The 26,847-nt window shown below is 45.9% G+C and overlaps 1 protein-coding gene across 1 annotated transcript; it reads right to left on the bottom strand.

Moving 5' to 3' along the window:
* Positions 1-407: 407 nt before the first annotated feature.
* Positions 408-25,423, bottom strand: LPAR3 (lysophosphatidic acid receptor 3). Its single transcript, XM_082227975.1, has 3 exons — positions 24,959-25,423; positions 12,330-13,086; positions 408-2,253 (listed from the first exon to the last, which is right to left on the bottom strand). Exons 2-3 carry the CDS (start codon positions 13,063-13,065, stop codon positions 1,925-1,927), a joined length of 1,065 nt encoding a protein of 354 aa, XP_082084101.1. The 5' UTR covers positions 13,066-13,086; positions 24,959-25,423; the 3' UTR covers positions 408-1,924.
* Positions 25,424-26,847: the final 1,424 nt, after the last annotated feature.

The raw sequence follows: 26,847 nt of genomic DNA, 5'->3' as shown, positions 1-26,847 counted from the left end.
CTGCAGATATCTCTGAACACAGATAATCATTTTGCAAGCAGGTGTCGTTAAGAGAAAAATACTGGGCTGATGGACTGGTTTAGGCATGCTATTAAGCCAGACCTAAGTAGGCCTGGAACTTTGTTTATTTTTGTTTTCATGCAGGGAGCATGCAAGAAGAGAAAGTGCAGTTTTCTCTCATTTGACATACTATTATTTTGCAATCCTAGGAGATGCATAGTTTTAAACATTCATGAATTTGAATAAATTAGCACATGCTAAGAAGTGGTATTTCTCTCCCCAAGGTAGGCGGCAAATTCTGGTCCTGTTTTCTGGCAGCATTTAGAGGGAAAGGTGTCTGCATTGCTTCTAGAAAAATCCCAGTGTCTGAAGATGGTCCCCCAAAAAATGAGGTCCCCAAACTCAGATATAAAGCATTGCATTTATTTACAATTCTGTACCATCGCCTGAAGTATACCACTGATCTCACACACAGTCCACAGGAGATAAAACCACTTAAAAAGTACAGTGTGAAAATTAATCTATGCACATAAAAAATACTTTGAAATAACAAAAAGTATGATCCCATGCCTTTGCAAGAAGTTTTTCCCTCACTAACTTGAAAGGATTCAATCCATAAATCACAAAGTGCACATATATTCTTGCTTATGTCTCTGTTATACAGGTCTAACTTTCACCACACAATAGTCTAAATCCTTTTTTTTTTTAAGCCGGGACTTTTCAGAAACTCAAATTTAATAACCAAACTTCCAACATCTTTTGTGCTAGCAACTCAGGCCTGAACTTGTGACAGCTGAAAGGTAAGATCAGAGGCTTAAAAATACCGCCATCAATCCTCATTGTCCCACCTTCAACTGAAGCAGTCAGTGATTATTTGGCTTGTTTCTTTAAGAGCAAACAGTTCTGTCCCTATGAACAAATCACAAATGTTGCATACGCACGGAATAATATGTTATTGAGAGACTGGCTGCCTTTGCGTGCAATTAGTTTATTGCAGAAATCTCCTGAACTCCCCCACCCCATAATCACAGCTTGGAAGGAAAATCAGGATGCTCAGAAATCATTACATTTACTGGGATGGGGCAGGGGCACCAGATAAACATGAAGAAGAGCTGTTTTGGTTTTGCAACCCTGTTACGCCATGAAAAATATTTATAAAAATGTTTACTGGAGGAGCACAAATACCGTACCACACAGGAGACTGAAGAGCCCAGTCCGATATATGGTTACTCGGGAGCAAGTCCCACTGAGTTCAAAAGGGCTTTAGGGCTGCAATCCGAAGCAATGAATATCATTTGGAAGCAAACCCCCACTGAGCAAAATGGCACATACTCCAATGTAAACATGCGTAGGGACAGGCTGCAACTTTGGTCTGGATCTCACAGTATTGAATAGCCCTCCATACAACAACTAAAATAAAATAAAAAATATATATTTCCACAGAGAGAAATAAAACATGACTCAGAAAGCTAGTTTACAACTCTTCTGCCTGATATCCTAGTTCTCTATGTGGAGATGATAGACAGATAGATAATAGATATAGATAGCTAAGCATTTAGATGTGAGAACCAGCCTCATCTCCGCAGTCTGTAGTGGTATATGCCACACACAGCGGTAACTTGGCCTCTGAAGAATGAGGACTCCACAATGCCGGTTGTACAGTTTTCCAACTTTAAAAACACACACTGCAGAATAAGTCCACTCCTTCTATTCTTCTCCATCCCTTCCAGCATATTCCCCCTCTCATCCAATAATTATTTACAATGATGTCAGGCCACACTGGGGTTTGGGTTTCCTGGCACACAGAGTATACACTTCTGCTGTTTCGGGATTATGAACCCAGCTGGTTCAGTGCTCGGTCCGCTTGCATCCGCCACACAAGCCACAGTCCACTTCTTAAGGAGGAAGAACGAGAGAGTGTGGCTCAGGTGTTTCCTTTGCCACTGATTGTCCCTTGGGTGATGCCATTTTCTAAGTATTGGCTAGAAGTGTCCATACTCCTGTTGAGCACGGTGGAGGGGATCCGCGAAGACCGGCGCTCCGGCCTCTCCTCAAAAGAGCAGCAGATCATGCGCCTCATCGTGCTCGACATCTCGTCGTCTTTGTACGAGTAAATGATGGGGTTCATGACAGAGTTCAGAAGGGCCAGGAGGAGGAACCACCGCTTCACATTCTGTACCTCACAACGAGTGCAGTTCAAGCCGTCGAGAAGAAGGACGACGAGGCCGGGAGTCCAGCACACAACAAAGGCACCTATCAGAGAGAGAAAGAATGGATGTGTTTGTTTGTTTGTTTGTTTGTTTCAATTTGTTTGTTTCAATTTGTTTGGATTTGTACATTTGTTTGCATTTTGCTGCATTAAGCATTTGGGCTTAGGACAAGACAAAGAGGACTACATAGCCTCCAATCTTCCTCAGATGAAAACAGGAACATTTCTCACTCACCCCTCAACTGACCCCCTTCAACCACCCATTTTTTGCCACACAGACCTCCCCCTGCCACAGAACATTTACATCACCAACGGGACACAGAACACCCACCCCCCACTGCCTTGAGAAAACCACTTAATCCAGATTTTATTTCATTCTTTGGTAGATTTACAAAACGAAAAACATGTACCAATACAGTGGTACCTCGGGTTAAGTACTTAATTCGTTCCGGAGGTCCGTTCTTAACCTGAAACTGTTCTTAACCTGAAGCACCACTTTACCTAATGGGGCCTCCAGCTGCTGCCGTGCTGCCAGAGCACGATTTCTGTTCTCATCCTGAAGCAAAGTTCTTAACCTGAGGTACTATTTCTGGGTTAGCGGAGTCAGTAACCTGAAGCGTCTGTAACCTGAAGCATATTTAACCCGAGGTACCACTGTACATAAATTTTAGAAAGGAGCAAGATTGGACATGGACATACAAAGCATTAAAAGAAGAAAAGAGACTCTGCTCTACTCCCCCTTTCTTCCCGCCCAGGGCAGCCCTACCCTCTGCCTGCCCCTCAGAGCCAGCACATTAAGCGGGACTGGGCCTTGCCGGCGATGGCAGCCTCTTCTCCTCATTGCCTGCTCTCCAGCAGTTGCTTCAAGCTGCCCAAGGGAGGAAGCTGGCAGCAGCGGCCATGGAGAGGCCATGGGATGCTTCCTTCACAGCCGTCACTGGAGGAGGCAGCTGCTGCTCAAGACAAACACGGGTTCATCCCTCTCCCTGACTTCAGCAGCCCTGGTATATGCATGGAAAACCACATTGCAAAATTCAGAGAAATTTGGATTTTGAAGGATGGCTGTGTTTCGATTTGAGCATTGTTTCAAAAAGTGCAAATTTGGGAAGTTCACCTTCAAATGCAAACCGAGTCAAATTTCTTTCTTGCAATAAGTTGAGAAAAACTGTGGTTCGTCGCCCATTTGTGATAGTGCAACAACCCGTTTGCAATATTTATCTCCTGTCTCAAAACACCTCCCGGAACAATGTGCAGACCAGCCAAGCATGCAGGTTGGTGACGCTGGTCAGAATCTATGAACCAACACACACGAGCACTGCATTTCTTTTATTTCGTAAATTTGTATTTCGTTCATCAACCCTGCTGGGTTCCCAGAGCAACCAACAAATCAGGAAGACTAAAACCACACAGTAAAACAGACAAATTCAATTAATATTCATGGAACAGGCTAATTGTATCGCTCTTTCATCTCTGGTGCCGGCATTGCCGGTTTGTCATTCCATGCTTCTTAGTGCAAAAAGAGAGAGAAAGAGAGAGAGGGAGGGAGGGAGGGAGGGAGGCCAGAGCTAATGCACAAACTAGCATGTGCTTAGCTCAAGCCACAATTGCTGCCTATTTTACAAAAATAGGAAAATTACAGCTCTGCACAAAAGGCAGGCTGCAGAGGACGCACAGAGGAAGTGCTGCCCATTTATGTGTTGCTGTTGTTGTTTAAAAAAATCAAAGTCAAAAGCTTACATTTTAGGAAGCCTTTTCCCTTCTCCCCTAAAGCCGGCAAAGAAATATTCCAGCAAGTTATGCCAGTGCTCTGTTTCCCCACCCACAAACCATGCAAATGTAGGGCAATGGAAACCTAATCTGAATGGGGACAAGAGTTCAAATCCCAATCCTGCAATCACCTTGAAATGGGCAGCTTTATTTCAATTCCCCTATCAGTGTTGCAGGCATTGTAAAAAGTGTGTATGGCGGTGAGACCTAACTGGGCAGATCAAAGCCGTAAATTCAAAGCACATGCCGTTCCTCAAAGAATCCTGGGAACTGTAAATTTGACACGGGTACTGGGAACTGTAGCTCTATGAGGTGAAAACTACAGGATGGGGGGGGGGGTTGAGGTGCTTTAAATGTACCTTAACTGTATGGTGTGGCTCTGCCCTGTCCCTCCCTGCCTTCCACGTACAGGACAAGTCCAAGGCCAAGTACATCTCGATCACTTTGGAAACAGCTACTCAGTTCATTTGCACAATACAAAAAATGTCAGTGTAAGCTATATAGACATAAGCGATACGAATTTATACGGAGAGAGAGACCTTTTTATTTACTTTTTGGTTTCTGCAAGCATCATTTCTGCTCAAATATAAGCATGTTAGGACAGACTGCCGATCACTCTTCAGCTTAGCAAAAACCAAGGTCATGTGTGGACTTGCCTGGAATGTCACCTCCTTTCCTTTCAAAAGGCTGCTTTGCATTTTTCACTGGGATGCTTCTGCGCAAGCTACATGTAGTGAAGCATCTAGAACATGAAAAAAATGTGTATCTGAAGAAGTGTGCATGCACACGAAAGCTCATACCAAGAACTAACTTAGTTGGTCTTTAAGGTGCTACTGGAAGGATTTTTTTTATTATGAAAAAAACAGCAACACTGTGTTGCTGGATCAGACGAAATATTCATCCAGTCCTGTCCTGTGTTTTTAAGAGCAGCCAACAGGAGACCGCTGAAAGCTCACTCAACATGACCTCCTATTCATCCTTAGATGTGAATTCCTACCGTAGGTGACATTTCCATTTACAATCATACCTTGGAAGTCCAGTGGAATCCGTTCTGGAGGTCCGTTTGACTTCCAAAACGTTCGGAAACCAAAGCAAGGCTTCTGATTGGCTGCAGGAAGCTCCTGTAGCCAATCGGAAGCCACAGAAGCCCCGTCAAACGTTCAGCTTCCAAAAATAGTTCGCAAACCGGAACACTCACTTCCAGGTCTGCAGCATTAGGGAGCCAAAACGTTCGAGAACTAAGCTGTTTGAAAACCAAGATACGACTGTAGCTGCACTGGCTAAATAGACCTTTCCACCATGGATGTGTAGCACAACGAGGTCTGAGCATGCTCACAAACTTTTGAGAGTCTAGAAGAGTATGGAAGAGTAGTGAATTTCATGAGACAACAGCACACTTTATTTTCTTGCCTGCAAACCTATAGGCAACTGATTAGGTGATCCTGAGTTCTACTATTATAAGAAAGGAAGAAAATATTTTATTTTATAAACCTCTTTATCATGATCCAGCCCAGTGGCATAGCGTGGGGGGTGCAGGGGGGGCCGGCCGCACCGGGCACAACATCTGGGGGTTAGGGGGCGCAAATCCACGGGTTAGGGGGCGCAAATCCACGGGTTAGGGGGCGCAAATCCACGGGTTAGGGGGCGCAAATTACTTGCCTTGCCCCGGGTGCTGACAACCCACGCTACGCCACTGATCCAGCCGCCACGTAAAACACCTACTTGTTAAACAAGCCAGCCGCGTATCAACCCATTGTTGGAAGTTGGCTTGTTTTAAAATTGATGAGTGTGCCTTTTAAACCACATTTCGTAGTTCACACGGCAAGGAATGAAACTGAAAGCACAGTGAATTCCTGATCACCTGGACTGCTTAAAGTGCAACTGAATACTGGTTTATTTCTGCCTCCTGACTGCAGGGGTAACATGAGAGGGGAGTGCTTGAGCCCATAGTATCACCTAGGTTTGCAAAGGCTTCTGAACTAAACCATGGTTTGGCATTACGTGCACATTGGACCACTGTGCCTCTATTCATAGATTACTTGTGCAATTGATTGATTGTACTTATTAACTACTTTAGGCTTCATTTCAGAGGGAAAAGCGGGGAACAACACAACCATCAAACGCAATGAAGCATCTGTTGAGTGGATATTTGAATAGACAAGTGGTTATCTGGATCACTTTCTGCTAAATCTGGATCTGATCACGTCAAGGACAAAGAAAAAGCTGGGGACTATGGAATTGTGGGTTGGGATCCATGCTGTGTTCTTAAGGGAAACTCAAGTGGGAGCGGGGAATCACGAGGGGAAAGGAGCAAGAAGAAGAACAAAAGGGTCGATGATAGGGCTCTCCCCTATCTGTCCAAGGGTCAGAGTAACACAGACATTGCACACGTAGGTCAATGGAACTGGCAACCACAGCAAGTAATTTCTGTCTAACGTTATCTAAATTTCTCTACCACTCAATTGGGTAAGCCTCCCAAGAAGACAGCTATCATTATCCAAAGATATGAGAGCGCATGATAAAATTGACTCGGTGGAAATATTTGCTAGTCAATCATAATAATAAGACAATGAGCGGATAAGAGTTTTTCTTCTTTTTTCTCGTAATTCTGGGACACGGGGTCAACCAATAAAGCTGAAAAGTGTAGATGTGGGCCAGGACAGAGGAAGTGCCTCTTCCCACTGAGCACAGCTAAGCCAAGGAACTCACCACCACAAGATGTAGTGAATGAGGACTATCAAATTGGAAAGTTTTTTGTAGGGGAGGAGGATACAACTATTGGTGGCTGTAAAACAAGATGAGAGGCACCATGGCTCTGAATGCCAGCTGCTGGAGTGCAGTAGAATAAGAGGGTCAGCTAGCCCTTATTTATGGATCAGGTTAGCTCTGGAAAACAGGATGCTGAAAAAGGCAGCCTAGAAAGGGTTCTTGTAATCTAGATGTTGGTATCACGTTGGAACAGAAAGAAGCAGGCAGAATGGCAATAATGCAGAACTATTTCTGGTCTGTTTTCTAGGAAATGGAAATATGAAATGAATTCTCACACAGGCTACAAGTCTAAACATCTTCAACGGCTGACAACCAGAAAACCGTTTCAGATAAAAAGGAAGGCACTCAAAATAAATTGAAGGCATTGTGACTAAAATACGTAGTTTCCAGAGAGTGGAAAATGTCATTTAAAGAAACCCAGCTAGATTCTAATCTCCCAACATAATAGGAGAAGGAATCAGAAACATCTGAAAAGCAACTGGCATGACGTCTGACTGGAGTGAAAATGCTGCTCTCCTGAGCAAATTAATAGGCTATAGCTTACTGTGAAACTAAGCCCTTATCTGGCCCTGCCAAAATTTATGGAGAGTGTTGCCATTCATTTCAGTATGAGCTGGGTAAAGACACAGCAGTGCATTATTTTACAAGCGGTTTGCACCAGCGGGCTCTGCTTTCTCACTGAAAGGCAGCAAAACATACTTGAATCAGTGCAAATATGTGCACTGGGAACCTTTCATCCAGAGGCAATTGCAATTCTTGTTAGCAGTACTTATTTGAGGAAGGCTTATTGGGTATTCGTTCTACTTGCTTTCCTGCTCAGGTATCTTTAAAAGCTAAGTAATAAAAACCAATTGCCGCTACAAGTTTTCAGAATTAGGGTTGAAGCCCCCTTTCCCTGGCAAGACTCCTTGCCCCTGTAAGGACTGCAGAAATTCAGCAACTGAAGTTCTCGTTATCACTGTGTATTCAGGCCAGGAAAACAGTATTCGCTTCTTAAATTTCAGCCTGCCATGCTGCTGGTAAAAAGTGCAATAGTTTTGTGGGTGGGTGGGTCGTAGATATATAGAGTTCAAAAGCTTACAGTAGGTATTTAGGGTTGCATCTTCTCTGTATTTAAAAACTAATTTTTAAAGGTTATGCCTCACTGTAGCACAGGGGTAGCAGTCTTAATAGGACCTGGAGGGCAACACGTTGGCAGTCCCTGATTGGCACCACAATCTGAAATGGCATCAGAAGGCCTCAGGCTATGCAGAGAAAAGTTAGCTCTAAGCAAGGATTCTCCACTGACAAAGTCAAAAGGGTACAATCTAGGTCGCCGCCAAGATACAGCAAAAGCTAGCCGGAACTCTAGGAACCGGAATCACCAATGGCAAGTTTGATATTGACCCAAGATAGTACCCCACTAGGTGTACAGTGGTACCTCAGTCTATGAACGGCCCTGTTAACGAACTATTTGGGCAATGAACTCCGCAAAACCGGAAGTAGGTGTTCCGGCTAGCGAACGTTGCCTTGGAAGCCGTACGGTGGAAGGGCACCAGCCTCTGTAGGGAAAGCGTGCCTCAGTTTAAGAATACTTTGGGTTAAGAACGGACTTCCGGAATGAATTAAGTTCATAGACCGAGGTACCCTGTACTTCTTTGTCCTCTCCCTTATAAGTGAATGGATGACGTTCCCTCATACAGGAAGAGGAAGTACTGCACTGAGGGGGTTGAAGATATGCCCCTCACAGTGGACATGTTCCAGCCATCAGGAGATGGGAGGCGCAATGCATCTGTGCACATGCGCGCACACACGCACACACATGAACAAACAAACCACAAAGCCCCCGAAATACAATTATCTAGGTACATACACACAACCAAACCATAAAGCCCTTCTTCCATTTGTAACCTGCTCCTTGTAGTAGTATAGTTAAAAGTCACTAAAAAGAAATTCCCACACCCTCTAACTTTAGAAAGTCTTTCTCTGATATCAGAGGTGTGGCCATTTATTGTGGATTACTCAGCAGTAAGAGAAAGGTGCTGTTGCTTTTTACTGTGACTTCGGCATTCCTGAAGAAAAATTATGGGACTAAGAAGCCTGAACAAACCATGGCTCAAAACACATCTTGATGCTATAGATGCGTAAGATTTGACAAATAAAAGAGCAAAGCTTTTGCTGGGACTGTGTTGGTTCTGGTGTCCTGTAACCTGTCTCCCAGCATGTCCAAACAGGCAAGGAAAAGAAGGAGAGGAAATGTAAACCACCCAGGGAAGAAAAGAGAGAGGCGTGGGAGGATTTCTAACCTCCCAGAATGCACATCATGGTTTTGCTTTAAGCAAACAGATTGTGTTGCCTCCTACCAATGGTAATAGTCAATAATATAAGACTATATGGGGTAGGGACATAGCTCAGTGGTAAAATGGTAAGTCTGCTTTGCATACAACAGGTCCCAGTTTCAATCCAAGGCATCTCCAGGTAGGGCTGGGAAGAACCCCATCTGAAACCATGGAGAGCTGCTGCCAGCCAGAGTACACAGTACTGAACTAGATGGGCTAATGGCTTGACTCAGTATAAGGCAGCTTGCTATGTCCATCTACCCCAGTGCTTCCCAAACTTAGATCTCCAGCTGTTTTTGGACTACAACTCCCATCATCCCTAGCTAGCAGAACCAGTGGTCAAGGACGATGGGAATTGTAGTCCAAAAGCAGCTGGAGCCCCAAGTTGGGGGGGGGGGAATTGCTCTACCCAAAGCTATCGTTTTGTATCTACTAAAGTCAGCTGAATTGACCCAGTGGAAAAACAAACGTGCCTTGCAATGGGACAGCTGTATTGTAGAAGACAATCCCTACTTTGAATTCACTATGTCAACCACAATGTATTTGTTTAGATCTAATAGCTGGGTCCCCGTCCCCCTCCGCCTTTCCCACACATACTTTGTGTTGCGCTACGAGAAAACAAGGCCTCCTTGAGAAATTTTGATGCCAGACCTAAGCAGCGGAGTCCTTGGGCCTGGCATTCAATAGATAAATGGGCGAAGCATTCAGACTATGAAGAGAGGCCGTCCTCCATGTTACAGATATCTTGCAATGTTACAATAGGGTCAGTAGCAGTCTCCCCCAAGGCACAGCAATGCTTTCTTTTGTTACCTCCTGTGAAAAGGACATGGCATGGTTATGAAAGAAGCTATTCAGTGCCTAACAGGCAATTGCAACATGAATAACAGCCATGGCAAGATGCTCAGGGTCACCTCATCTCACTTAGCATTCCTTGACTGTTATAATATTTGCACTGCACACTGTAGATGCCCAAGCACGTGAGAATGAAAATTCAATACTAGATTTGGTTTGGATATAAAGGCGTTCTGAATAACAGCCTTCCCCAATCTTCAACGTGGTGCCCTCCGGATGTTCTGGCTTGCAGCTCCCATCAGCCCCTTAGCTAGCATGGCCAAGGACAACAGAAAGTTGTAGCCCAAGATAAACAGGAAGGTACTACATCAGGGAAGGAAGCTGTATTTGGAGTCTTCCAATCATGGGACAGGGTTCACCTGCCAGTAATTAGAATAGAGGCTCTATCTCAGCAGGTTTTCAGAACCTGGGTACTAGGGACAGAGCAATATAATGATTGTGAGGAGAATGAGCTCTGGGGAGAGGGAATGGGTAGAAGGTGATATGCTTTATAAACAGGGGAAGTTAAGATCTATCACAGTGCCAATAAACCACCAGAGAGATTCTAGACTGCCCTTACTTATAAAAGGACAGCATTTCAAGTTGGAAGGGATCAAACCTTCCTCTTAATACTGTGGCTGAATTGTGGCAAAAGGTACTTAATGAAACCCCCAAGTTCCACCCCACCCCCGACTCCCATCCTCATTTTACTCAAACCATACCCATCCTATAGCCTTCCTAAAGCTGTAGCTGAAAGGATAACCACAAAAAAGGGTTAAAGGGCCAATCTATGGAGTAGATTGAACCCATCTCAATATTTTGGGGCGCAGTGAACAAAAGTTAACAAGCCCACAGATTGGTTGGTTTATTTATTTTTTGAAAACCAGGGCATCAGCCCAGCCACATCATTTATGGCCAGGACGTTAGAGTGAAGGGTGTGTAAGAAATTTATTATTATTACTATTATTATTAGCCTGACAGAAAGAGTGAACTAGCTTCTCTTTCCCTACCCACCCACCCCCCAAGTTTACAAGAGTTGATGTGCCTGGAGGCAATTCCAACTCATCTCAGATGACCATATATTTAGGTTAAAGCCTAATTCCAACCTAATTTTTTTCTTGTATTACTACCAAGTATACCAACAAGCTTCATAGAGTTTGTGAGACTTTGGGCTTCCTCTTGGGATCTTTTGCTCTTTGTTGCAAAGCTGTTGGTGCCAATTAATGCAATCAGACATATTGCTGCTATTCCTAGTTCTTAGGTTTTCTGTCAGTGTATCCATCACCTGTGCATGACCTAGGGATGGGATTAAAATTCAATTCAGCTTGTATTTAAAGCTATCAAATTCGCACTTTATGAAACAATATGAGCACCAAAACGCAACTTCTACAAATTTTGTGATGCAGTTCACTAAACAAATGCTGACTAAAATGCATATATTAGAGGAAAGTGTGCATAAAATGAACATACAGTATTAATAAAATAAAAAAAACATGCAAATGATGCATTGTATTAGGAGAAAATGATAGCAAAGAAGTAATCAAAACTGCATGTAAAAATGTGTTTATGAATTCACACTAAAATGCTGATGAATTTTCTTGATGGTTTTATTTTTGGCTGCAGAAATGTGGAGAACCGGATTTAAAACTGGAAAAATGAGGAACCGAGAGAGCCAAAATTTACAGATCTGTCCATCCCTGTGCATGACTACCACAAACCCTACAGCTGAATAGTAAGGTTGGGTGTGAAGTCAAGCTATCAGCATGAATGTCAGAAACCCTAAAGGAGGGGAAATACACAAGCCACCTCCTAAGACAAGCACTGGCAAACTCGGCCCTCCAGATGTTTTGAGACTACAGTTCCCATCATCCCTGACCATTGGTCCTTTTGGCTATGGATGACGGGAGTTGTAGTCCCAAAACATCTGGAGGTTCGAGTTTGTCTATGCCTGTCCTAAGATATTGCATTTGGAGAGTGGGGTGGTGTTACCATACCTCACATTTATAATTTTTCAGCAAAGCACCATGCTGGGAATGCAAGAAGCTTGCAGGTAGATACATCCTCCATCTGCAGGTTAAATGGCTTTGACTAGCCACTTTGTAAACTAAGGCTGGTTATTATTCATAAGCAGCCTAATGATCCATAAGCAGCCCAAGGCCAAGAATCAGGTCAATGGCTGTGTAGGCCTCCCATGGCACCACAAACATAGATCCAAGAGAAAGGATGAGGCATGGAGTAATAACACCCTCTTGCAGCTGAAGACACATGGTGAGTTTCCATCCCAACATCCCAGAACCCCCATCCTACGATAAGGACAAAGTGGGCCCTAATCACTGGAAATGTAACCACAGGTGGCTCAACCAAGATCTACCATCCTTCTCAAACTGAATGATGATGATACAACACAAGCACATCTGCCCTCCACATCCTCTTACCTAAGACCGCCATGACTGTCTTCATAAGTTTCATTGGAGTCCTCCTGCGGCTGATGGATCCACTCGTGTGCGGAGATAAAACATTTGTTTTCCTCTGGACGTACATGTAGATTCTTATGTACACCACCACCATGATGAAGAAAACCCCCAGGTTGGAGACGGTCCAAAATATCAAGTAACTCCTGCTATAAATAGGAGCCAGCGAAGAGCAGGTTGAGATGTCACAGAGGCAGTTCCAGCCCAAGGTGGGCACCGCCCCCATGAAAATAGCTATGGCCCAGATCAACAAAATGAAAAAGGTGACCCTCTTCTTTGTGAGGTTGCTGTGGACCCTCATCCGAACAACAGACAGGTGGCGCTCAACGGCAATGACTAGCAAGTTGGCCAGAGAAGCCGTCAGGCTAGTGTCCAGAAGTCCCTGTCGCAAAAACCACCTGTTAACAGTTAACGTTTTGGAGACTGGGCCAGTGTTGAACATCAAGAATACATAAGCGATGCCTGCAAAGAAGTCCGCAGCTGCTAGGTTGGCTAGCAGGTAGTAGAAAGGGAAGTGGAACTTCTTGTTTTTGACCACAGCGGCTATGACCAGTGAATTGGAGATGAAAATGAAGAGGCAGAAGAAGGCCCCGAAACATAACACAATGACGAGAGTTGTCCCCGTCCACTCATCTGCTGTGGCTGTATTACTCCTGTTATAGAAGAAGTCCATGCGTTTATCATAGTGGCATTCATTCATCCTGGATTAGAGTATGGCATCCTAGGGGGAGAGAAAAAGAAAGGAAGGTTAAAAAAAATGGATGATAGGAGTGGTGCCATCTTGGAATTGCCATGGATAAGGAAGCTGTCCGAAACAAATATTTCTCACCTTCGAAAGTCAAATTTTGCAACTACACAGGTTACGCGAAGCAGGCAAGCTAAATCCATTTATGTGCACATTTAGGACTTTTACTCCGGTTTCAGAACCTTGATGTTTTTAGGTAGAGTCCTTATATGAAAATGCCCCGTTTTAAGAGTTCCTACACGCCACAAGCAAGCCACGTGTCAGATTCCAGATCCAAGCATATTCAACACTCTTCCAAATGAATCAGATACTCTTTGTCATTTTATGGCAAGGCATTCTGAGTGCCCGTTAATATATTTAAAAAAACAAAAACCCAGAGTGTAAATTAAATATATAAATGCCTTTACAAACGGCTTATTTATGTAATTAAATGTCCCAAATGTCCCGTCCATGGATTTAATCACATGGAATTTACTAAATTTATTACATTTCTATCCCACCGTATTGGTCGCAATATCAGGCACATATATTTGATGTGATGAGCAAGAGGACCTGAGCCTTTCCCAGTTTTACTAAGGAGTCCTGCCCCATTCTTTAAGAACTCCCAAGCCTCAGGGGAAACATTTGGAAACCCTTCAGGGCAATCAATCAATCAATCAACCAATCAAATGTTTAAGAGATTAGGAGTTGCAATTCTGCCGCAACCTTAAAAGCAAGTTCTGTTTCACTAGGAGTCGTGTTTGTTATGTATATTTGCATATATTCTCTATAATTTGTATGCTAGGTAATAATTTTCACTCTCCTAGGTTGCTAGCTTTATTTAGGCACACAAGAGGCAGCTAAGCAGGCGTCGCTCACCGCTTCTAACTTAAAATGTGCACACTGTGTGCTAATTGTGACACAGTCACCTAGGTTCTCCATTCCTCCCAGAGCACATGGGCAGTTGGATGAAAAAGTTGACAGAGCTCCCACACTTCCAACAACTGTGTGGAACAGAGGTGAGGGCAGCCTTCAGCTTGTGAGAACCAACTTCATTTCACCGCCCCCCACTGAACCCCAAGATCTAACTGGAGCCAGGTACAAAAGATGTCCACTTAGAATTAAAGAACTTTGTGACCAGGAAATAGTTCTAAATCCCAGAACTGAATGGACCTTGCAGCTCTTCCACACAACAATCCAATCCTGGTAACCTTTGCTTCCGCTTCCTTCATTTCAGCACTGTAATGTGGAGGGACGGGGGCATTTTGTTGTTGTCATTGTTAAATACTGGGAGTCTAGCATCCTTGATGGTCAACTTCAAATCATCCAAAGATCTACCACCCTACCTTCTGTCCACCCCAAGTATAGGAAGTGGCATTTCAGCAGGTGTAGTATATAACGCCAGGTAAACCTGCTGAAATCCCTTCTGGTACACAGCGGTGAAAGGTGCAAGATGGGAATGCTTTACTAAGCTTGAAGCCGTCACCTTTGAGTCAGGTAGGCCATTACTTTTGGGAAGAGCAGCAGACCTGCCACAATTTATGCAACTAAGGCCTCTCCTTATCCCTCTATCACTTGCGAACCATAGAAATCACAATTTTCCTCCCTAGTTGCTATAGCTACTCAAATAGCACTAGTGTTGCTCATTCCCTACCAGTCTGATCCTGTCCTCTTCTTGTTCCTGTCAACAGTGTGTTGGCAAGCGCATGAAGAATCAGGTTCCCTGTGAGGTAACTTCAGAGTTTGAAGACTTAAAGGAAGAGGAAGGAATACATTAGCCAATGGTGAGGGAACCTGTGTCAGCCAGAGGACTGCATTTTTTTGTTTCTGGACAAGCTTTTGTGCAGAGCCAGAGGCAACAAATTTACAATTTACCTTTGTATCATATGATGGTTTCTACACAGACCTCTCATCCCTCATCTAGGCAAGCAAAAGATATCATCAGAGTTCAAGGGCACATTCCAGTCAGGCAAAAAACAAACAAACAAACAAACACCAACCACTCAAGGAGGCTGTGAAGCAAGACTGCTGAGGGACATGGCCTCAGGAGAAGTGGTGTGGTCTGGGGAGAGTCCTGAGGGCCAGACAGAGAGGGCAGGAGTCTCCTTGGGATACGAAGCCCTATAAACAGAGAGGATGCTTTGCTTGATTGAGCAACCGATAAAGCCTTGCCCAAGGTAAATGAACAGAGGAAGGAGGCCTCCAACAACCATGTCAAGAATCACATGTGTGCTGTTTAAGCTTCCCTGGGTCAGTCCACCCAAACATTTTGGCCCTTTTTCTGGGCCTCAAAACAACTGAATCAAAGACTAGCTGGTGACCTTTGGGGCTCCTCTGAGCCAGACCCTTCCTTGTTGAAGAAGAGCACTGGACCTCCATGACTGTGATCCATTGGAGCTCATCTCCACATGCTCCTACTTACCCAAGGAAGAATCGCAAGGTTGGAAAAGGACGGGCTCATTTGTTTCATTGTGGGATTCCATGAAAAATCTCTGCCACCCCTTAATTTATATAAAAACATAATAAAGCATAAAACATTAAAACAAACTTCCCTATACAAGGCTGCCTTCAGATGTCTTCTAAAGGTTATACAGTTACTTATCTCCTTGGCTCAGGGGGGGTCGCATAACTCCATACCCTCCAACATTTCTCCAGTGAAATTAGGGAAGTCCTAAAGAAAAGCGGGACATTCCGGGATCAAATCAGAAACCAGGACGGCTGCTGTAAATCCAGGCCTGCCCCTGAAAAAGAGGGACACTTGGAGGGTCTGATATTGGTGGGCATGTTACGGTACTTTTTCCAGAGGTGTGTTTGAGTGCACAGCCTTTAAGGTCAGGTGGAACTTATGTTATTTGCAGAGGAGGGCATAAGCAATCCCTGTCCCGTCTAGTTTTCAGGACTCTGGGCAATTCTGTAGATAATGCCTCACCAGGACTTTCCCATGGCAGAAACACCTTGCCTGCATTGTTATTCACAGGAAAAAGAACATGCTGCCTGTTCTTTACAGACACTGTGTACTCAACTTCCTGCTTTGCTTCTGCTGTATTCTCACAGAGCCACCGACCAGGATTTCAGCCGAAGGTGTGGGTCTCACCACCCCACATGCGTTTCAAGTCCTGAAGTGCACAATGGATAATGACATCATCTCTAGAAAGGTGCTCATCTTGCACAGTAGTGCTTCATGCCCCCCACATCCCCTGCAAAAGGCTTCGGGGTGGGGGGGGCAGAACCCCTAAAACGGCATACAGGGTGGGTGGGTGTATCATTCTGTCTGGCTAGCCGAACTGCTTGCACAGATGGAACAAGTGCAATGTTGAATTGCACCCCCTGACTTGATAAGGAGCCTTCCCAAGATGCAAAACTGGGAGATGGGAAGCAGCTATGAGGATTAGGGTCCTTGCATTCTCAGCAACATGGCCAAGCTCATGGGTGCGATCAGGGGCGTACGAAGGGGGGCGGAGGGGTGGTCCGCCCTGGGCACCACTCTAGGGGGGTTGACAAGATGGCCAGCTGCTCCCCCCCTGCTGTAGAGCAGCCGAGGGCGCATGCACAGTTAGTATGGGCGCCGTTCGCGTAGCATCCGTACGGGCTGCCGCGCATGCGCAGTCCATACAGATGCCGCACATGCGTCGCCGGGTGGTTTGCCCCATCCCTCGGCGTCCCACCCTGGGTGCCGGAAAGGGTTCCTCTGCCACTGGGTGCGGTCACACCTTTTAAGTCAGTAGGTAACTCGGAAGAAGCAGCTGCGTGGAACTAGAGCAGCTACCAAGAACGCCAAGAAAACAGCAACATAAATGTGAAATATGAAGACAAACGTTTTGATTGGGGTTTGATAATGTTCCTTTCACATAAAGAAGTGCTTGCTGGATCAGGCCAAAGGGCTCTTGCACAGCATCCTGTTTTCACAGTGGTCAACCAGATGCCTGTGGGAAGCCCTCAAGCACAAATAATGTGGTCATCTTATACACACAGCAATGAATCATTAACTTTTCACTTAGTGTAACAATGCAAAACGCAAATTGATTTGTAGGGAAAGGGTTTGCAACCGGATCTCTCTGATGGAGTGCTGGTTCACAAAATTAATGGTTTTCTTTTTCTTTCTTTCTTTTTTTTTAACACTAGAACATGCAGGCTTATTCTTTAAGAAGAAGAAGAAAAGATAAGTATATCTTTCCTGCGCTGGAATATGCAAGATTTCTGGTAAAAATGAAGACACAAAACATTTCTGGATTCCATACATGCATACATACATACGACTATCTCAAGGGCTGTCACATAGAAGAAGGAACAAGCTTGCTTTCTCCTGCTCTGGAGGGCTGGACTTGAACCAACAGCTTCAAGTTACAAGAATGACCGCTCCCCACATTAAATGGGGGCGCCCTTTGCGTGGTCGCGCGCAGCCCCCTGGACCCTATGCAGCACCATTAACACAGGCTTGCCTTCACCTTCCCCAGGTGGGGTACCTGGAGGTCTCCACCTACCTCAGCCAGTTGCCCAATCCCGCCTGGGGAGGTGTTGCCAAGGTGATCAGGCCAGGTAGGGGGAGGGACCACCCTACCCACACACTAGGGGGAGGATCTTACCTGGGAATCGTGACTAAACATGTGGGAAAACGTTCTGACAGGAAGAGCTGTTCAACAGTGGAACAGTCTCCCTTGGGAGGTTGTGGACCCTTCTTCCCTGGAGGTTTTTAAGCAGAGAATGGATGGCCATCTGTCATGGATGCTTTAGCTGAGATTCCTGCATTGCAGGGGGTTGGACTAGATGACCCTTGGGGTCCCTTCCAACTCTACCATTCTATGATTCTATAATTTATAAAAAGATAGAGCTGGGGGGAAATACTTTGTGCAATATTTATTAACATTTCCAAGAAAAATAACTACCTATGAAAGTGTGCCATGAGTAATAATAATAATAATAATAGGAAAAATAAATTTATAAACAGAAATAATGGAAAGCAATAGCATTTTTTTAAAGCTGGTTTTCAAAGGCAATTCTGCCAAGTAGGCAAAACCTCAATTGTTCAAGCATCATCAGCTGTTTGAAAGACTGGATAATATTTGACCATGATCACATAACATCTGACAAGTTAGTTTGATTGGTGTGTTGGCCAATCGTAACAATGTCTATTGAATACTGCAACTATTTAAATATATTGTACAGAAGATACCTTTGAATAATCCAAGTGAAAGGCAGTCCACAAGTGTGTCTTATCATCACTTTATTACTTCCCAGGCGTGAGTAAATAATTAAAAGTCAACAGAGGCGAGCCACACACGGAAAGACAATATTATGCAATGCTAATGTTAGACATTGTGGGCCATTTTTGTACCATACTCCTCTAGTTCAAAGCTACTGCAGCCATGCTAAAACCTGTTAAGGGCAGACACCCAGTACATCTCTAGTTACCACAAATTTAGACTCTGGAGACTTTCATAATTTAAGATCTTCTGAAATTACGGTTTAGGAAGTCTATACATGGCATCTAACCTAAAAACGTCATGACAAAGCTTTCATTTAAAGACTCCCGGAGTTGAGGACTAAAGAAAGAGTTGGCATCTCAGCCTGTAATGAGGAAATAATCTCAGCATTTAAGACATTATAAAGACGGTCTCTATACTATTTACTAAATATGTATGTGCCAACTCCTTTCGTCACCATCATATCCTTTCCCCCTTAAGCTTTGCTCTTCACCCGGGCAGTATATACCGAGAGCAGGATTGGGAGTCAGCAGAGATTACTGGATTGAGCCTTGATCGGGATGACTGGATACTTCAACATGTCGGCCAACAAAACAATACACAGCTGTGCAGAGTCACCATATCTCAGCCTCTTGTCTTCTAGTCTAGACAATTCAATACCAAATCAGTTGCAAAGATATTGCTACTCATCATACTGGGAACACAATGCAAATGAAGCTCCCCACCACCACCACCACCCAAGCATAAAGGATTTCAGAAAAGCAGTTTCATTGACCTGTGGCATCAAAAGCACACTTGCCAAGAACCAGAGGGGACATTCCATGCTCAGAAACTGGGTTGTACACCTGGGGGAGCCATAGTTCAATGGTAGCGCTTCTTGCTTTGCATGCAGATGGTCACAGGTTCAAATCCCAGCCATACCTCCTGCACTCCGTTCTGCAGCACTGTTTGGCGCCCCTGCAGTGTGGCACCCAGTGTGACCACACCGGCCTTGTGTGGATGATTGGGCAGATAATTCAGCAAATAAAAGTGTCTTCCGGAGGGGTTGGTGGGGAGTTGATGAGCAGAGTGGGCGGGGGCACAGCCCCTCCGGTATTCCTATATCTACACTGCCCTCATTACAGGAGTTTGTGCATGCATGTTTGGGCCACTGCAAAAGTTGCACCAACCATGCCTGCAAACGTTGTTTGCATTCTGAAAGCAGGAAAAGAGCCAACGTGATTTTTGATCTCGTAAAGCCACGAGCAGGCGCCTTCAAAGTCCCTGAAATGTCTTGATTACAGTGGACTGAAAGTAAAATAAGAGTCCAACCTAGACAAATCTAGGATTTGCAGCCTGGTACAGGGTATATTTTCGTTTCGCTTTCCAGTGCACATCCAAAACTTATATAAAGAGAGGAAAGATAAAAATACCCATGTTACTATCAATAGCCATCAAGCCATAGGCACTATATCAAGCATGTTTTCCTCTATTTCACACATTGCATAATTAAGTAGCTGGAATGAGTTGGGAATAATGTCCAGAATATTTCATTGGAGAATGTGACACGTGGTGTAGAATTTTAATTCAGAATGTTCCTAGGTTGTTGTTGCTTTGGCTTTCAGACAATATCTTAATTCAAATCACAGGTGAGACACATTAAAAGTCCAATATCAATGGAGCTGATAACAGAAAAACTTCATTTGAGTTGGTTGGGCATATCCACACCACACATGGTATCCTGGGAACTGCGGTTTGCCAAGGGTGCTTGGAATTGTAGCTCTCTTTGGGTGGGTAAACAAGAGTTCCCATAATTCTCTGGGGGAAGCCATGTGCTTTAAATGTACGCCATGCATGTGACCAAGTCTGAGTCTTTTCTCATGTCAGAGAATGTTTCTTCCAGTTGAAACTATTTTTTACACGTGTGACTAATCTTCTGCTGCCCCAGTAAGTATAAACAAGAATAAAGATAACATCAACTGTTCGTCTCTAAGGTTCTACTGGAAGGAATTTTTTATTTTGTTTCGACTACAGCAGACCAACACGGCTACCTACCTGTAACATCAACTGTTCTGACACAAATTAACAGTATCGGAAGTACTCTTGTTCAGATCGCTGTATGCAAAATCTTATTCTTCCTACACTGGAAGAATGAAGGGCATGTAATTTAAAGTGGAAAAGTTTACACTGTTGACTTGTTCCCTTAAGCCCTCTTGAAGCAGGAGAGGGGTGGGGACCCTTCTTCAGCTGAAGCACCACATTTTTTCTCACAAATAACCTTCTGAGCGTCAGAAGCAAACGGCTGGCAGGGCCAGAGGCGAAGTGGGTGGGATCAGAAGCAAAAGTGGGTGGAACGATGGGGTTGACTCTCACCTTTGCAAAGGAGGTTGCAATCAAGCCACACAAAAGCTTGACGCTTCCACCTGCCTGCCAATCTTGCACCACGGCAAACATGCAAACGTGCATCATTGCCATGGTACGGGGCGTATTCCAGCTTGAATGTGGGCTATGATGAGATCTGAGATCTGACCAGAGGGAACTTGGGGCGGCATTTGGCCCATCAGCTACAGGTACCTCAGTCAGTAGAGCATGAGACTCTTAATCTCAAGGTTGTGAGCTTGAGCCCCATGTTGGGCAAAAGATTCCTTTCATTGCAGGGGGTTGGACTAGATGGTCCTTGTGTTCCCTTGCAGCTCTGTGAAAACTGTGCAAATCCTGATGTAGAAAAAAAGGCAGGAAGAATATGCTCAGCAGCAAAAGGATGATGTGCGTGAGGAATGCTGAATCCTGACCCAAACCTATGGCTGCCTCCTCACTGTGCTCTCTCTCCAAGCACTTTATTCACAGCTGGAATGAGGAAAAGGAACACCTTGAGACACAGACTGTAGGCAAGTGAGCTGCAGGCAAGGAATGAAGTCCACAATCCCTGAGGCCAGCTAATTATGCTGCCAAGTTCTGTCCCCTTTTTGTTTAAAAAGAGCCCTGTTTAAACGAACGGTTCCACTGCCATCACATCTAGCTTGGTCCTCAGACTTAGGACTCAGCTCCATTAGTCAAACAAACAGAGTTTTGAATGCATTATAAGCATGCAACACAGGATGGCGCTGGAGAGCAAAAAACATTCTTTGCGATTTCCCATAGTGTTTTTTACCCTTCGTTATAAAAATTTAATTTCTGACTTATTTATAGCGTCCCCCCGTCCCCCGTGTAGATCCACCCTTAGTGAAGAGGCAATTAATGCTGTAAAGAAGTAATATCCAGCCATCCCCAGTAACACACTTACAATGGAAAGCCACCGCAAGCTGCAAGTATTGTGCTACATTGTGTTACAGAAATTTTACTAAAAATTTCTCAGACAAGCATGTACTTTATTTAGTATATTTTTTAGGTCATTTACTCACCACCCTTAATTTGGAAAATCTCGGAACAGTTCTCAAATCCAGAGCAGTTTAGAGGGTAGACACAATGCAAGTAGCAAAACACACACAGAGAGAGAGACTTTAGCTCCTGGCTATATTTGATAACACAGTGAATTCATCACTGTTATCGGCCTCAGCAGTGGCGAACCTTAGAGCATTTAATCTCCACTTGGTGCCACTCTATTTCATGCCTCGATTAGCCAACAATTTGCCTTGCAATAGGCATTTGCCCACAAGGCTCAGTGACTTCAAACTCTGGCTTATAATCAATTACGTCTATTTGCTAGCCTTCCCGCTCAACAGTAAATGGAAAGGATTGCCGCGAATTCATTGGCATTATTATTGTTGTTATAGTCACAATTATTATATTATGTTATGTACCATTTAGCCAACTTCCAAATGAATGTAGGTACAGAGGTTAGGTTAGCACGGCTGCTTAAGTGTTTAATACTTTGCATGGCTGACGAAAAGAGTCTCATCCTTAGGGACACCGTCCCTTAAAAAGCCGCCCTCTGATTGTCACAAGGGAGGTCCAAGATAAGGGAAGAAGCCAACCCTTTGCATCTTATCTGAGGCACGACAATGCAAGAAGAGCCCCTGCTAAGTCCCAGTCTGCAATTACCCAAATGAATGATTAGGTTTCAGCCTTACAAGTCACCCAGGATTTTTACTGGATCCTGGTTTAAATATATCTGGCTTTCCAGGCGCTCTTATAAACATATATCCCAAAAGAAGGCAGTTCCACTCCTGTAAGTAATATTATCTCTCAGGGTTGGAGCCTTATTGCAATTCTTTCCACTCCCCAGTAGCCAAGGATTCAGCCTTTTCCAGTGCTGCTGCCTGCCCATGAAGTGAGCTGGCTAAGGATCACAAAGTGATTGAAAAGGCAACTGGGACAAGGCACTCAGCACAAAAATAAAGGCAGCGCCGCAGCCCTAACTTAAGACAAGCTGTCTATTGAGCATTTGTTCTGATTGGTTTGCAGGGAGGTTATACAACATCAGCTGTTTATTGAGCATTTGCCACTACAGTGGTACCTCGGGTTAAGTACTTGATTCGTTCCGGAGGTCCATTCTTAACCTGAAACTGTTCTTAACCTGAAGCACCACTTTAGCTAATGGGGCCTCCCGCTGCCGCTGCCCCGTTGGAGCACAATTTCTGTTCTCATCCTGAAGCAAAGTTCTTAACCTGAGGTACTATTTCTGGTTAGTGGAGTCTGTAATCTGAAGCGTGTGTAAACCGAGGTATCACTGTAGTTCTGTTGTGCAAGAGCACCATGTTCACTTTAATTGCACAAACTGAATTTGCCAGTATGTGGCTGAATACCACCCTCAAATTAGCAACCATCTGGAAGGACCCCCTGTCTGGATTTTGAAGAAGAAGAAGAAGAAGAAGAAGAAGAAGAAGAAGAAGAAGAAGAAGAAGGTATGTATTCTAGCCAGATTAGCATTGCAGTCAAATGATGGATGCGGAACTGCAAACAGAGAGAGGGAGAGGGAGAGAAAGAGGGGAGAAAACACTTTTACATTGGCCCCAAGGTGGTTGGATGAATAAAGCAAAGGTAAGAGCTTATGCCTGAATGGCTTCATCAGAACCAAACATGTTGCAGAGGAAAATCGAAATGGTGGCGCTCAATGGATTGTGGATGAGGATTACCAAAAAAAACCCCAAACATCTGCCCTAGCTTGGCTGCATCAGAGTCAGTCACAACAACAAACAGGCATTTAGTAGCCCAGAGACCTGAGTGTATGAACATGGGCAATTGCCTGCTGCAATGATAACACTTACTCTGAAGTCCATACATTAAATCAAACACACTTCTTCTTGGTGGTGATGAGAAGTTCATTCTTCCCTTGTTGGTAATCCTGCCAGCTTTGCTAACAAGGCAAGGGCAGGTCACAGCTGCTCCCATCTCTAATTGCACACCTGCCCTCTCCCTCTGAACGCAGGGGCAGATTTGGGCAATACGGCAACCTGAGCAAGGACAAATTTTGGCACACACACCCAATATGACAAATAGGTTTCGTCATTATTTTGCGCCCCCTTGGCTCGGCGCCCTGTGAGGGGGGGGGGACGGCAGCCTGCACTGCCCTAAATCCGGCACTGCTGGAAGGCTCTACCTCAAAGGTGAAGAAACCTGTGGCCCTTTAGATCCAACTTCTCCCATCAGCCTCAGCCAGCATGGCCCATGGTTAGGAAAGATGGGAGCTGCCAGTCTGGAAGTGCCCACAGGCTCCCATCTTTGCTCTACCTGCTGGGGAAAAAAGCCTTCTCTCTTTGGGCAGTGCTGAAAGGAAGCCTGGTTCTAGCTGGGTCACCCTAGAGGGAGCGAAAGGTGACCCCAGGAACTCCACCAGGAACTCCAACGGAGGAGCAGCCACCATTTCTGTCTGTTCACTCACACTTTCATGCTCTGTCCGGGCAGGGTGATGGGGCCCAATCCCCCAAACAGCACCACCCAGAAGCATGGGCAGAGGCAGGGGGTGGCTGCCCCCACCACCACCACAAAAATCAAGTAAATAAATAAAAATACTTAGAAATTGTAGAAAGATTTTGACAGATTTTTCTGAGCTACCTTGGGTTCCAAAGAAAGTAATTTGAAACAACTGCTGTTGAGACATTTCCTTCCGAATCTGCTAGACAGAGGAGGGCGACCGATGGGTGTCCTGGCCCCCACCCTAACATAAATCCTGGCTACACTCATGCTCAGAAGGAGAGTGCATGCAAGCAAATCATAGAATTGCAGAGTTGCAGGGGGTCCATAAGGGTCATTAAGTCATGCAGGAATCTCAGGCACGGCCTCCCATCCAACTTGGAGCCGCACTGGACCCTGCTTAGCTTTGCAACTGTGCTAGCATCGCTAGGAGAAGAAGGGAAGCTGCTCCTTCCGTTGCCCAAACTCGGGAGAGAGGCGTCCCGCGTTCCCGATCCCCGCTGTCCTGTCGCTCCCCACCTCCCCGGAGAAAACTCTTTTTCCTTGCTTTGCACGTTGTCCACCTTCCTCCTCCTCCGCGCGCGCGCCTCAGCACCGCGGCGGACGCTGCTGGGCGAAGCAACAGTTTGGTCTCCGCGCGAAGCCAGAGGCGCTTGAAGAAGGCGGCGGCGGCGGCGGCGCTCGCGTCCGGATCCCCGGGCAGTTCCTAGCTTCCCACTGGGACCCAGCTCCCACAAGTGGAAAAGGCGCCGAGAGGGGAGCCACAGGCGTGTCAGTCACCCTTCCCCACTCTCTGCTCGTCTCCCCTCACGGCAGGGCGCAAGCCCCTCACTCACCACAGCAGCCCGCGCGCGCGCGCCTCAGTTGCTGCCTGCCCGCATGCCCGGCTGGCACCCGCCACGCCGCCCGCTCGCTCGCTCGCTCTCCGGCGCCGGCTCCTTCCCGTCAAGCCGGACGGTGCACGGTCGACGTTTTGGGCGGCTGCGGCCCCCAGAGCCGCCGGCGTGGGCGTGGGCTGCCTCCTTCCCCCACCGAAGGCGGCGCGAGGGCGGGGAAGCCTTGGGCGAGCCGAGGCGCCCTCCGTCGGTCAAGGCTGCCTTCTGGGCCGGCGCTGGGAACGTCGCCGCGCGGTTTCTTTCGCAACCTGCCGCTCTCGGGTCCTTCCCATTGGGCCCTCGGCGGTTTGTTATGGTTTCATTCGCAAGCGGAGGGGACTTCTCGCGGCGCTGCGCCCGAGCGAATGTGAAGCAAGGCGCCAGGGCAGCAGCGGCAACGGGAAAGCCCAGTCGCTGCTGCTTCGCTTCCCTGCCTGCTCCCGCCTCTCTCCTCCTCCTCCTCCTCCTCCTCTCCCAGTCCCTCACAGCCACGAGTGAAAAACTCCTGCTCCTCCTCTACATTTTCTTCTTCTTCTCCCCTCCCCGCACTTCACATGCGTGCAGACTCAGTGAAGACTAGCCCCCCAGGGCAAAGGGGGCAGTGCCCCACCGAGACCTGGGCCTGCCCTCACCTTCTTACCTCCAACTGGTCCAGGGATGGCACTTCCTCGGCGTTGGTGTTTCACTTGTGAAATGGGCCTTGGTGAGGATGGGGGCAGAATTCGAATGCGTGCCCGTGGTTCTGGCGCCACCTCCTGTAGGGCTTCCTGCCTGGATGGGGCATCTGTCATGGGCACTTTAGCCGAGATGCCTGCATCGCAGGGGGTTGGACTAGATGACCCTCAGGGTCCCTTTCCAACTCTTTAAGATTCTAGGATTCCACCCTACCAGCCCCCACAGCTCAAAAGTTAAGCCCCACGGCTAGGGCATGGGAATTACTTCATGCGACAGAAGGGAGGAGGTACCTTCAGTCCTGTCTTAGCCTCTGGAAATTTGCATGGATAGCAGGTGTGCCTTGCTGCCCCTAATGCAGCAAGATTTGCAGCCATGTGGAAAAGTTATGAACCAGACAGGGGCTGAACTGGCCACCCCGGTGCAATCACCTATGCCCAAAAGGCACTCTGCTCCTTTGCACCTTGCCAGGACTTTGAGGTCATCAGAGGATGCCCTCCCCAGGTGCCACGCTTCTCTGGTGCGCAGTATTTGGGGACCCATGCAATAGTGACACTTGATTCTGGACTGCCCTCCATTCTCAAGTGCAAACAGCAGCAGCGCCCATGCAAGTTTTGCCACTAGGTAAACATGGCTACTCACCCAAGTAGTTGACTAAAGTGATACCCTTCGCTTGGCTGGTGCAGATATTAGTATACTGTCTGTTTTTACATTAAATTGTATGTAAATGAAATGTTGTTTTATTGCAGAGGTGAGGAACCTGAAGCCCTTCCAGATGTTACTTGCACTCCAGCTCCAATGGTATGGCCAATGGTAGCCCAGCAACATCTTTGATTGCCACAGGTTAGCCATCTTTGTCCTTTTGTGTTATTTTAATGCTGTTTCTCATTCTGGGGGTTGTGTGAACAATGAATAACATGTTACAAATAGTGTAAACAGATAAGCAGAGCAGCCATGCCCAGAGGCAGTATGGCTCTGAGTACCAGATGTTGTGGACCAACTATTGGAACACAGAATGTTTCACTAGCTAGACTTTGGTCTGAGCCCTCACACAGCTCCAGTCAATATGATCAGGTGCTTGGTACAAGCAACCTCTGCCTGAGACCCTGAGGAGCTGCTGCCAATCAGTGTAGACAATATTGGGCTAGGTGGATAAATAATCCAACTTTGGCCCTGTT

This window comes from Podarcis vaucheri (assembly GCF_965113315.1).
Source record: "Podarcis vaucheri genome assembly, chromosome: 6".
NCBI classification, from domain to species: Eukaryota; Metazoa; Chordata; class Lepidosauria; order Squamata; family Lacertidae; genus Podarcis; species Podarcis vaucheri.
Note: the sequence above shows the minus strand (reverse complement) of the source record. Positions and strands in the feature narration are given on the sequence as shown.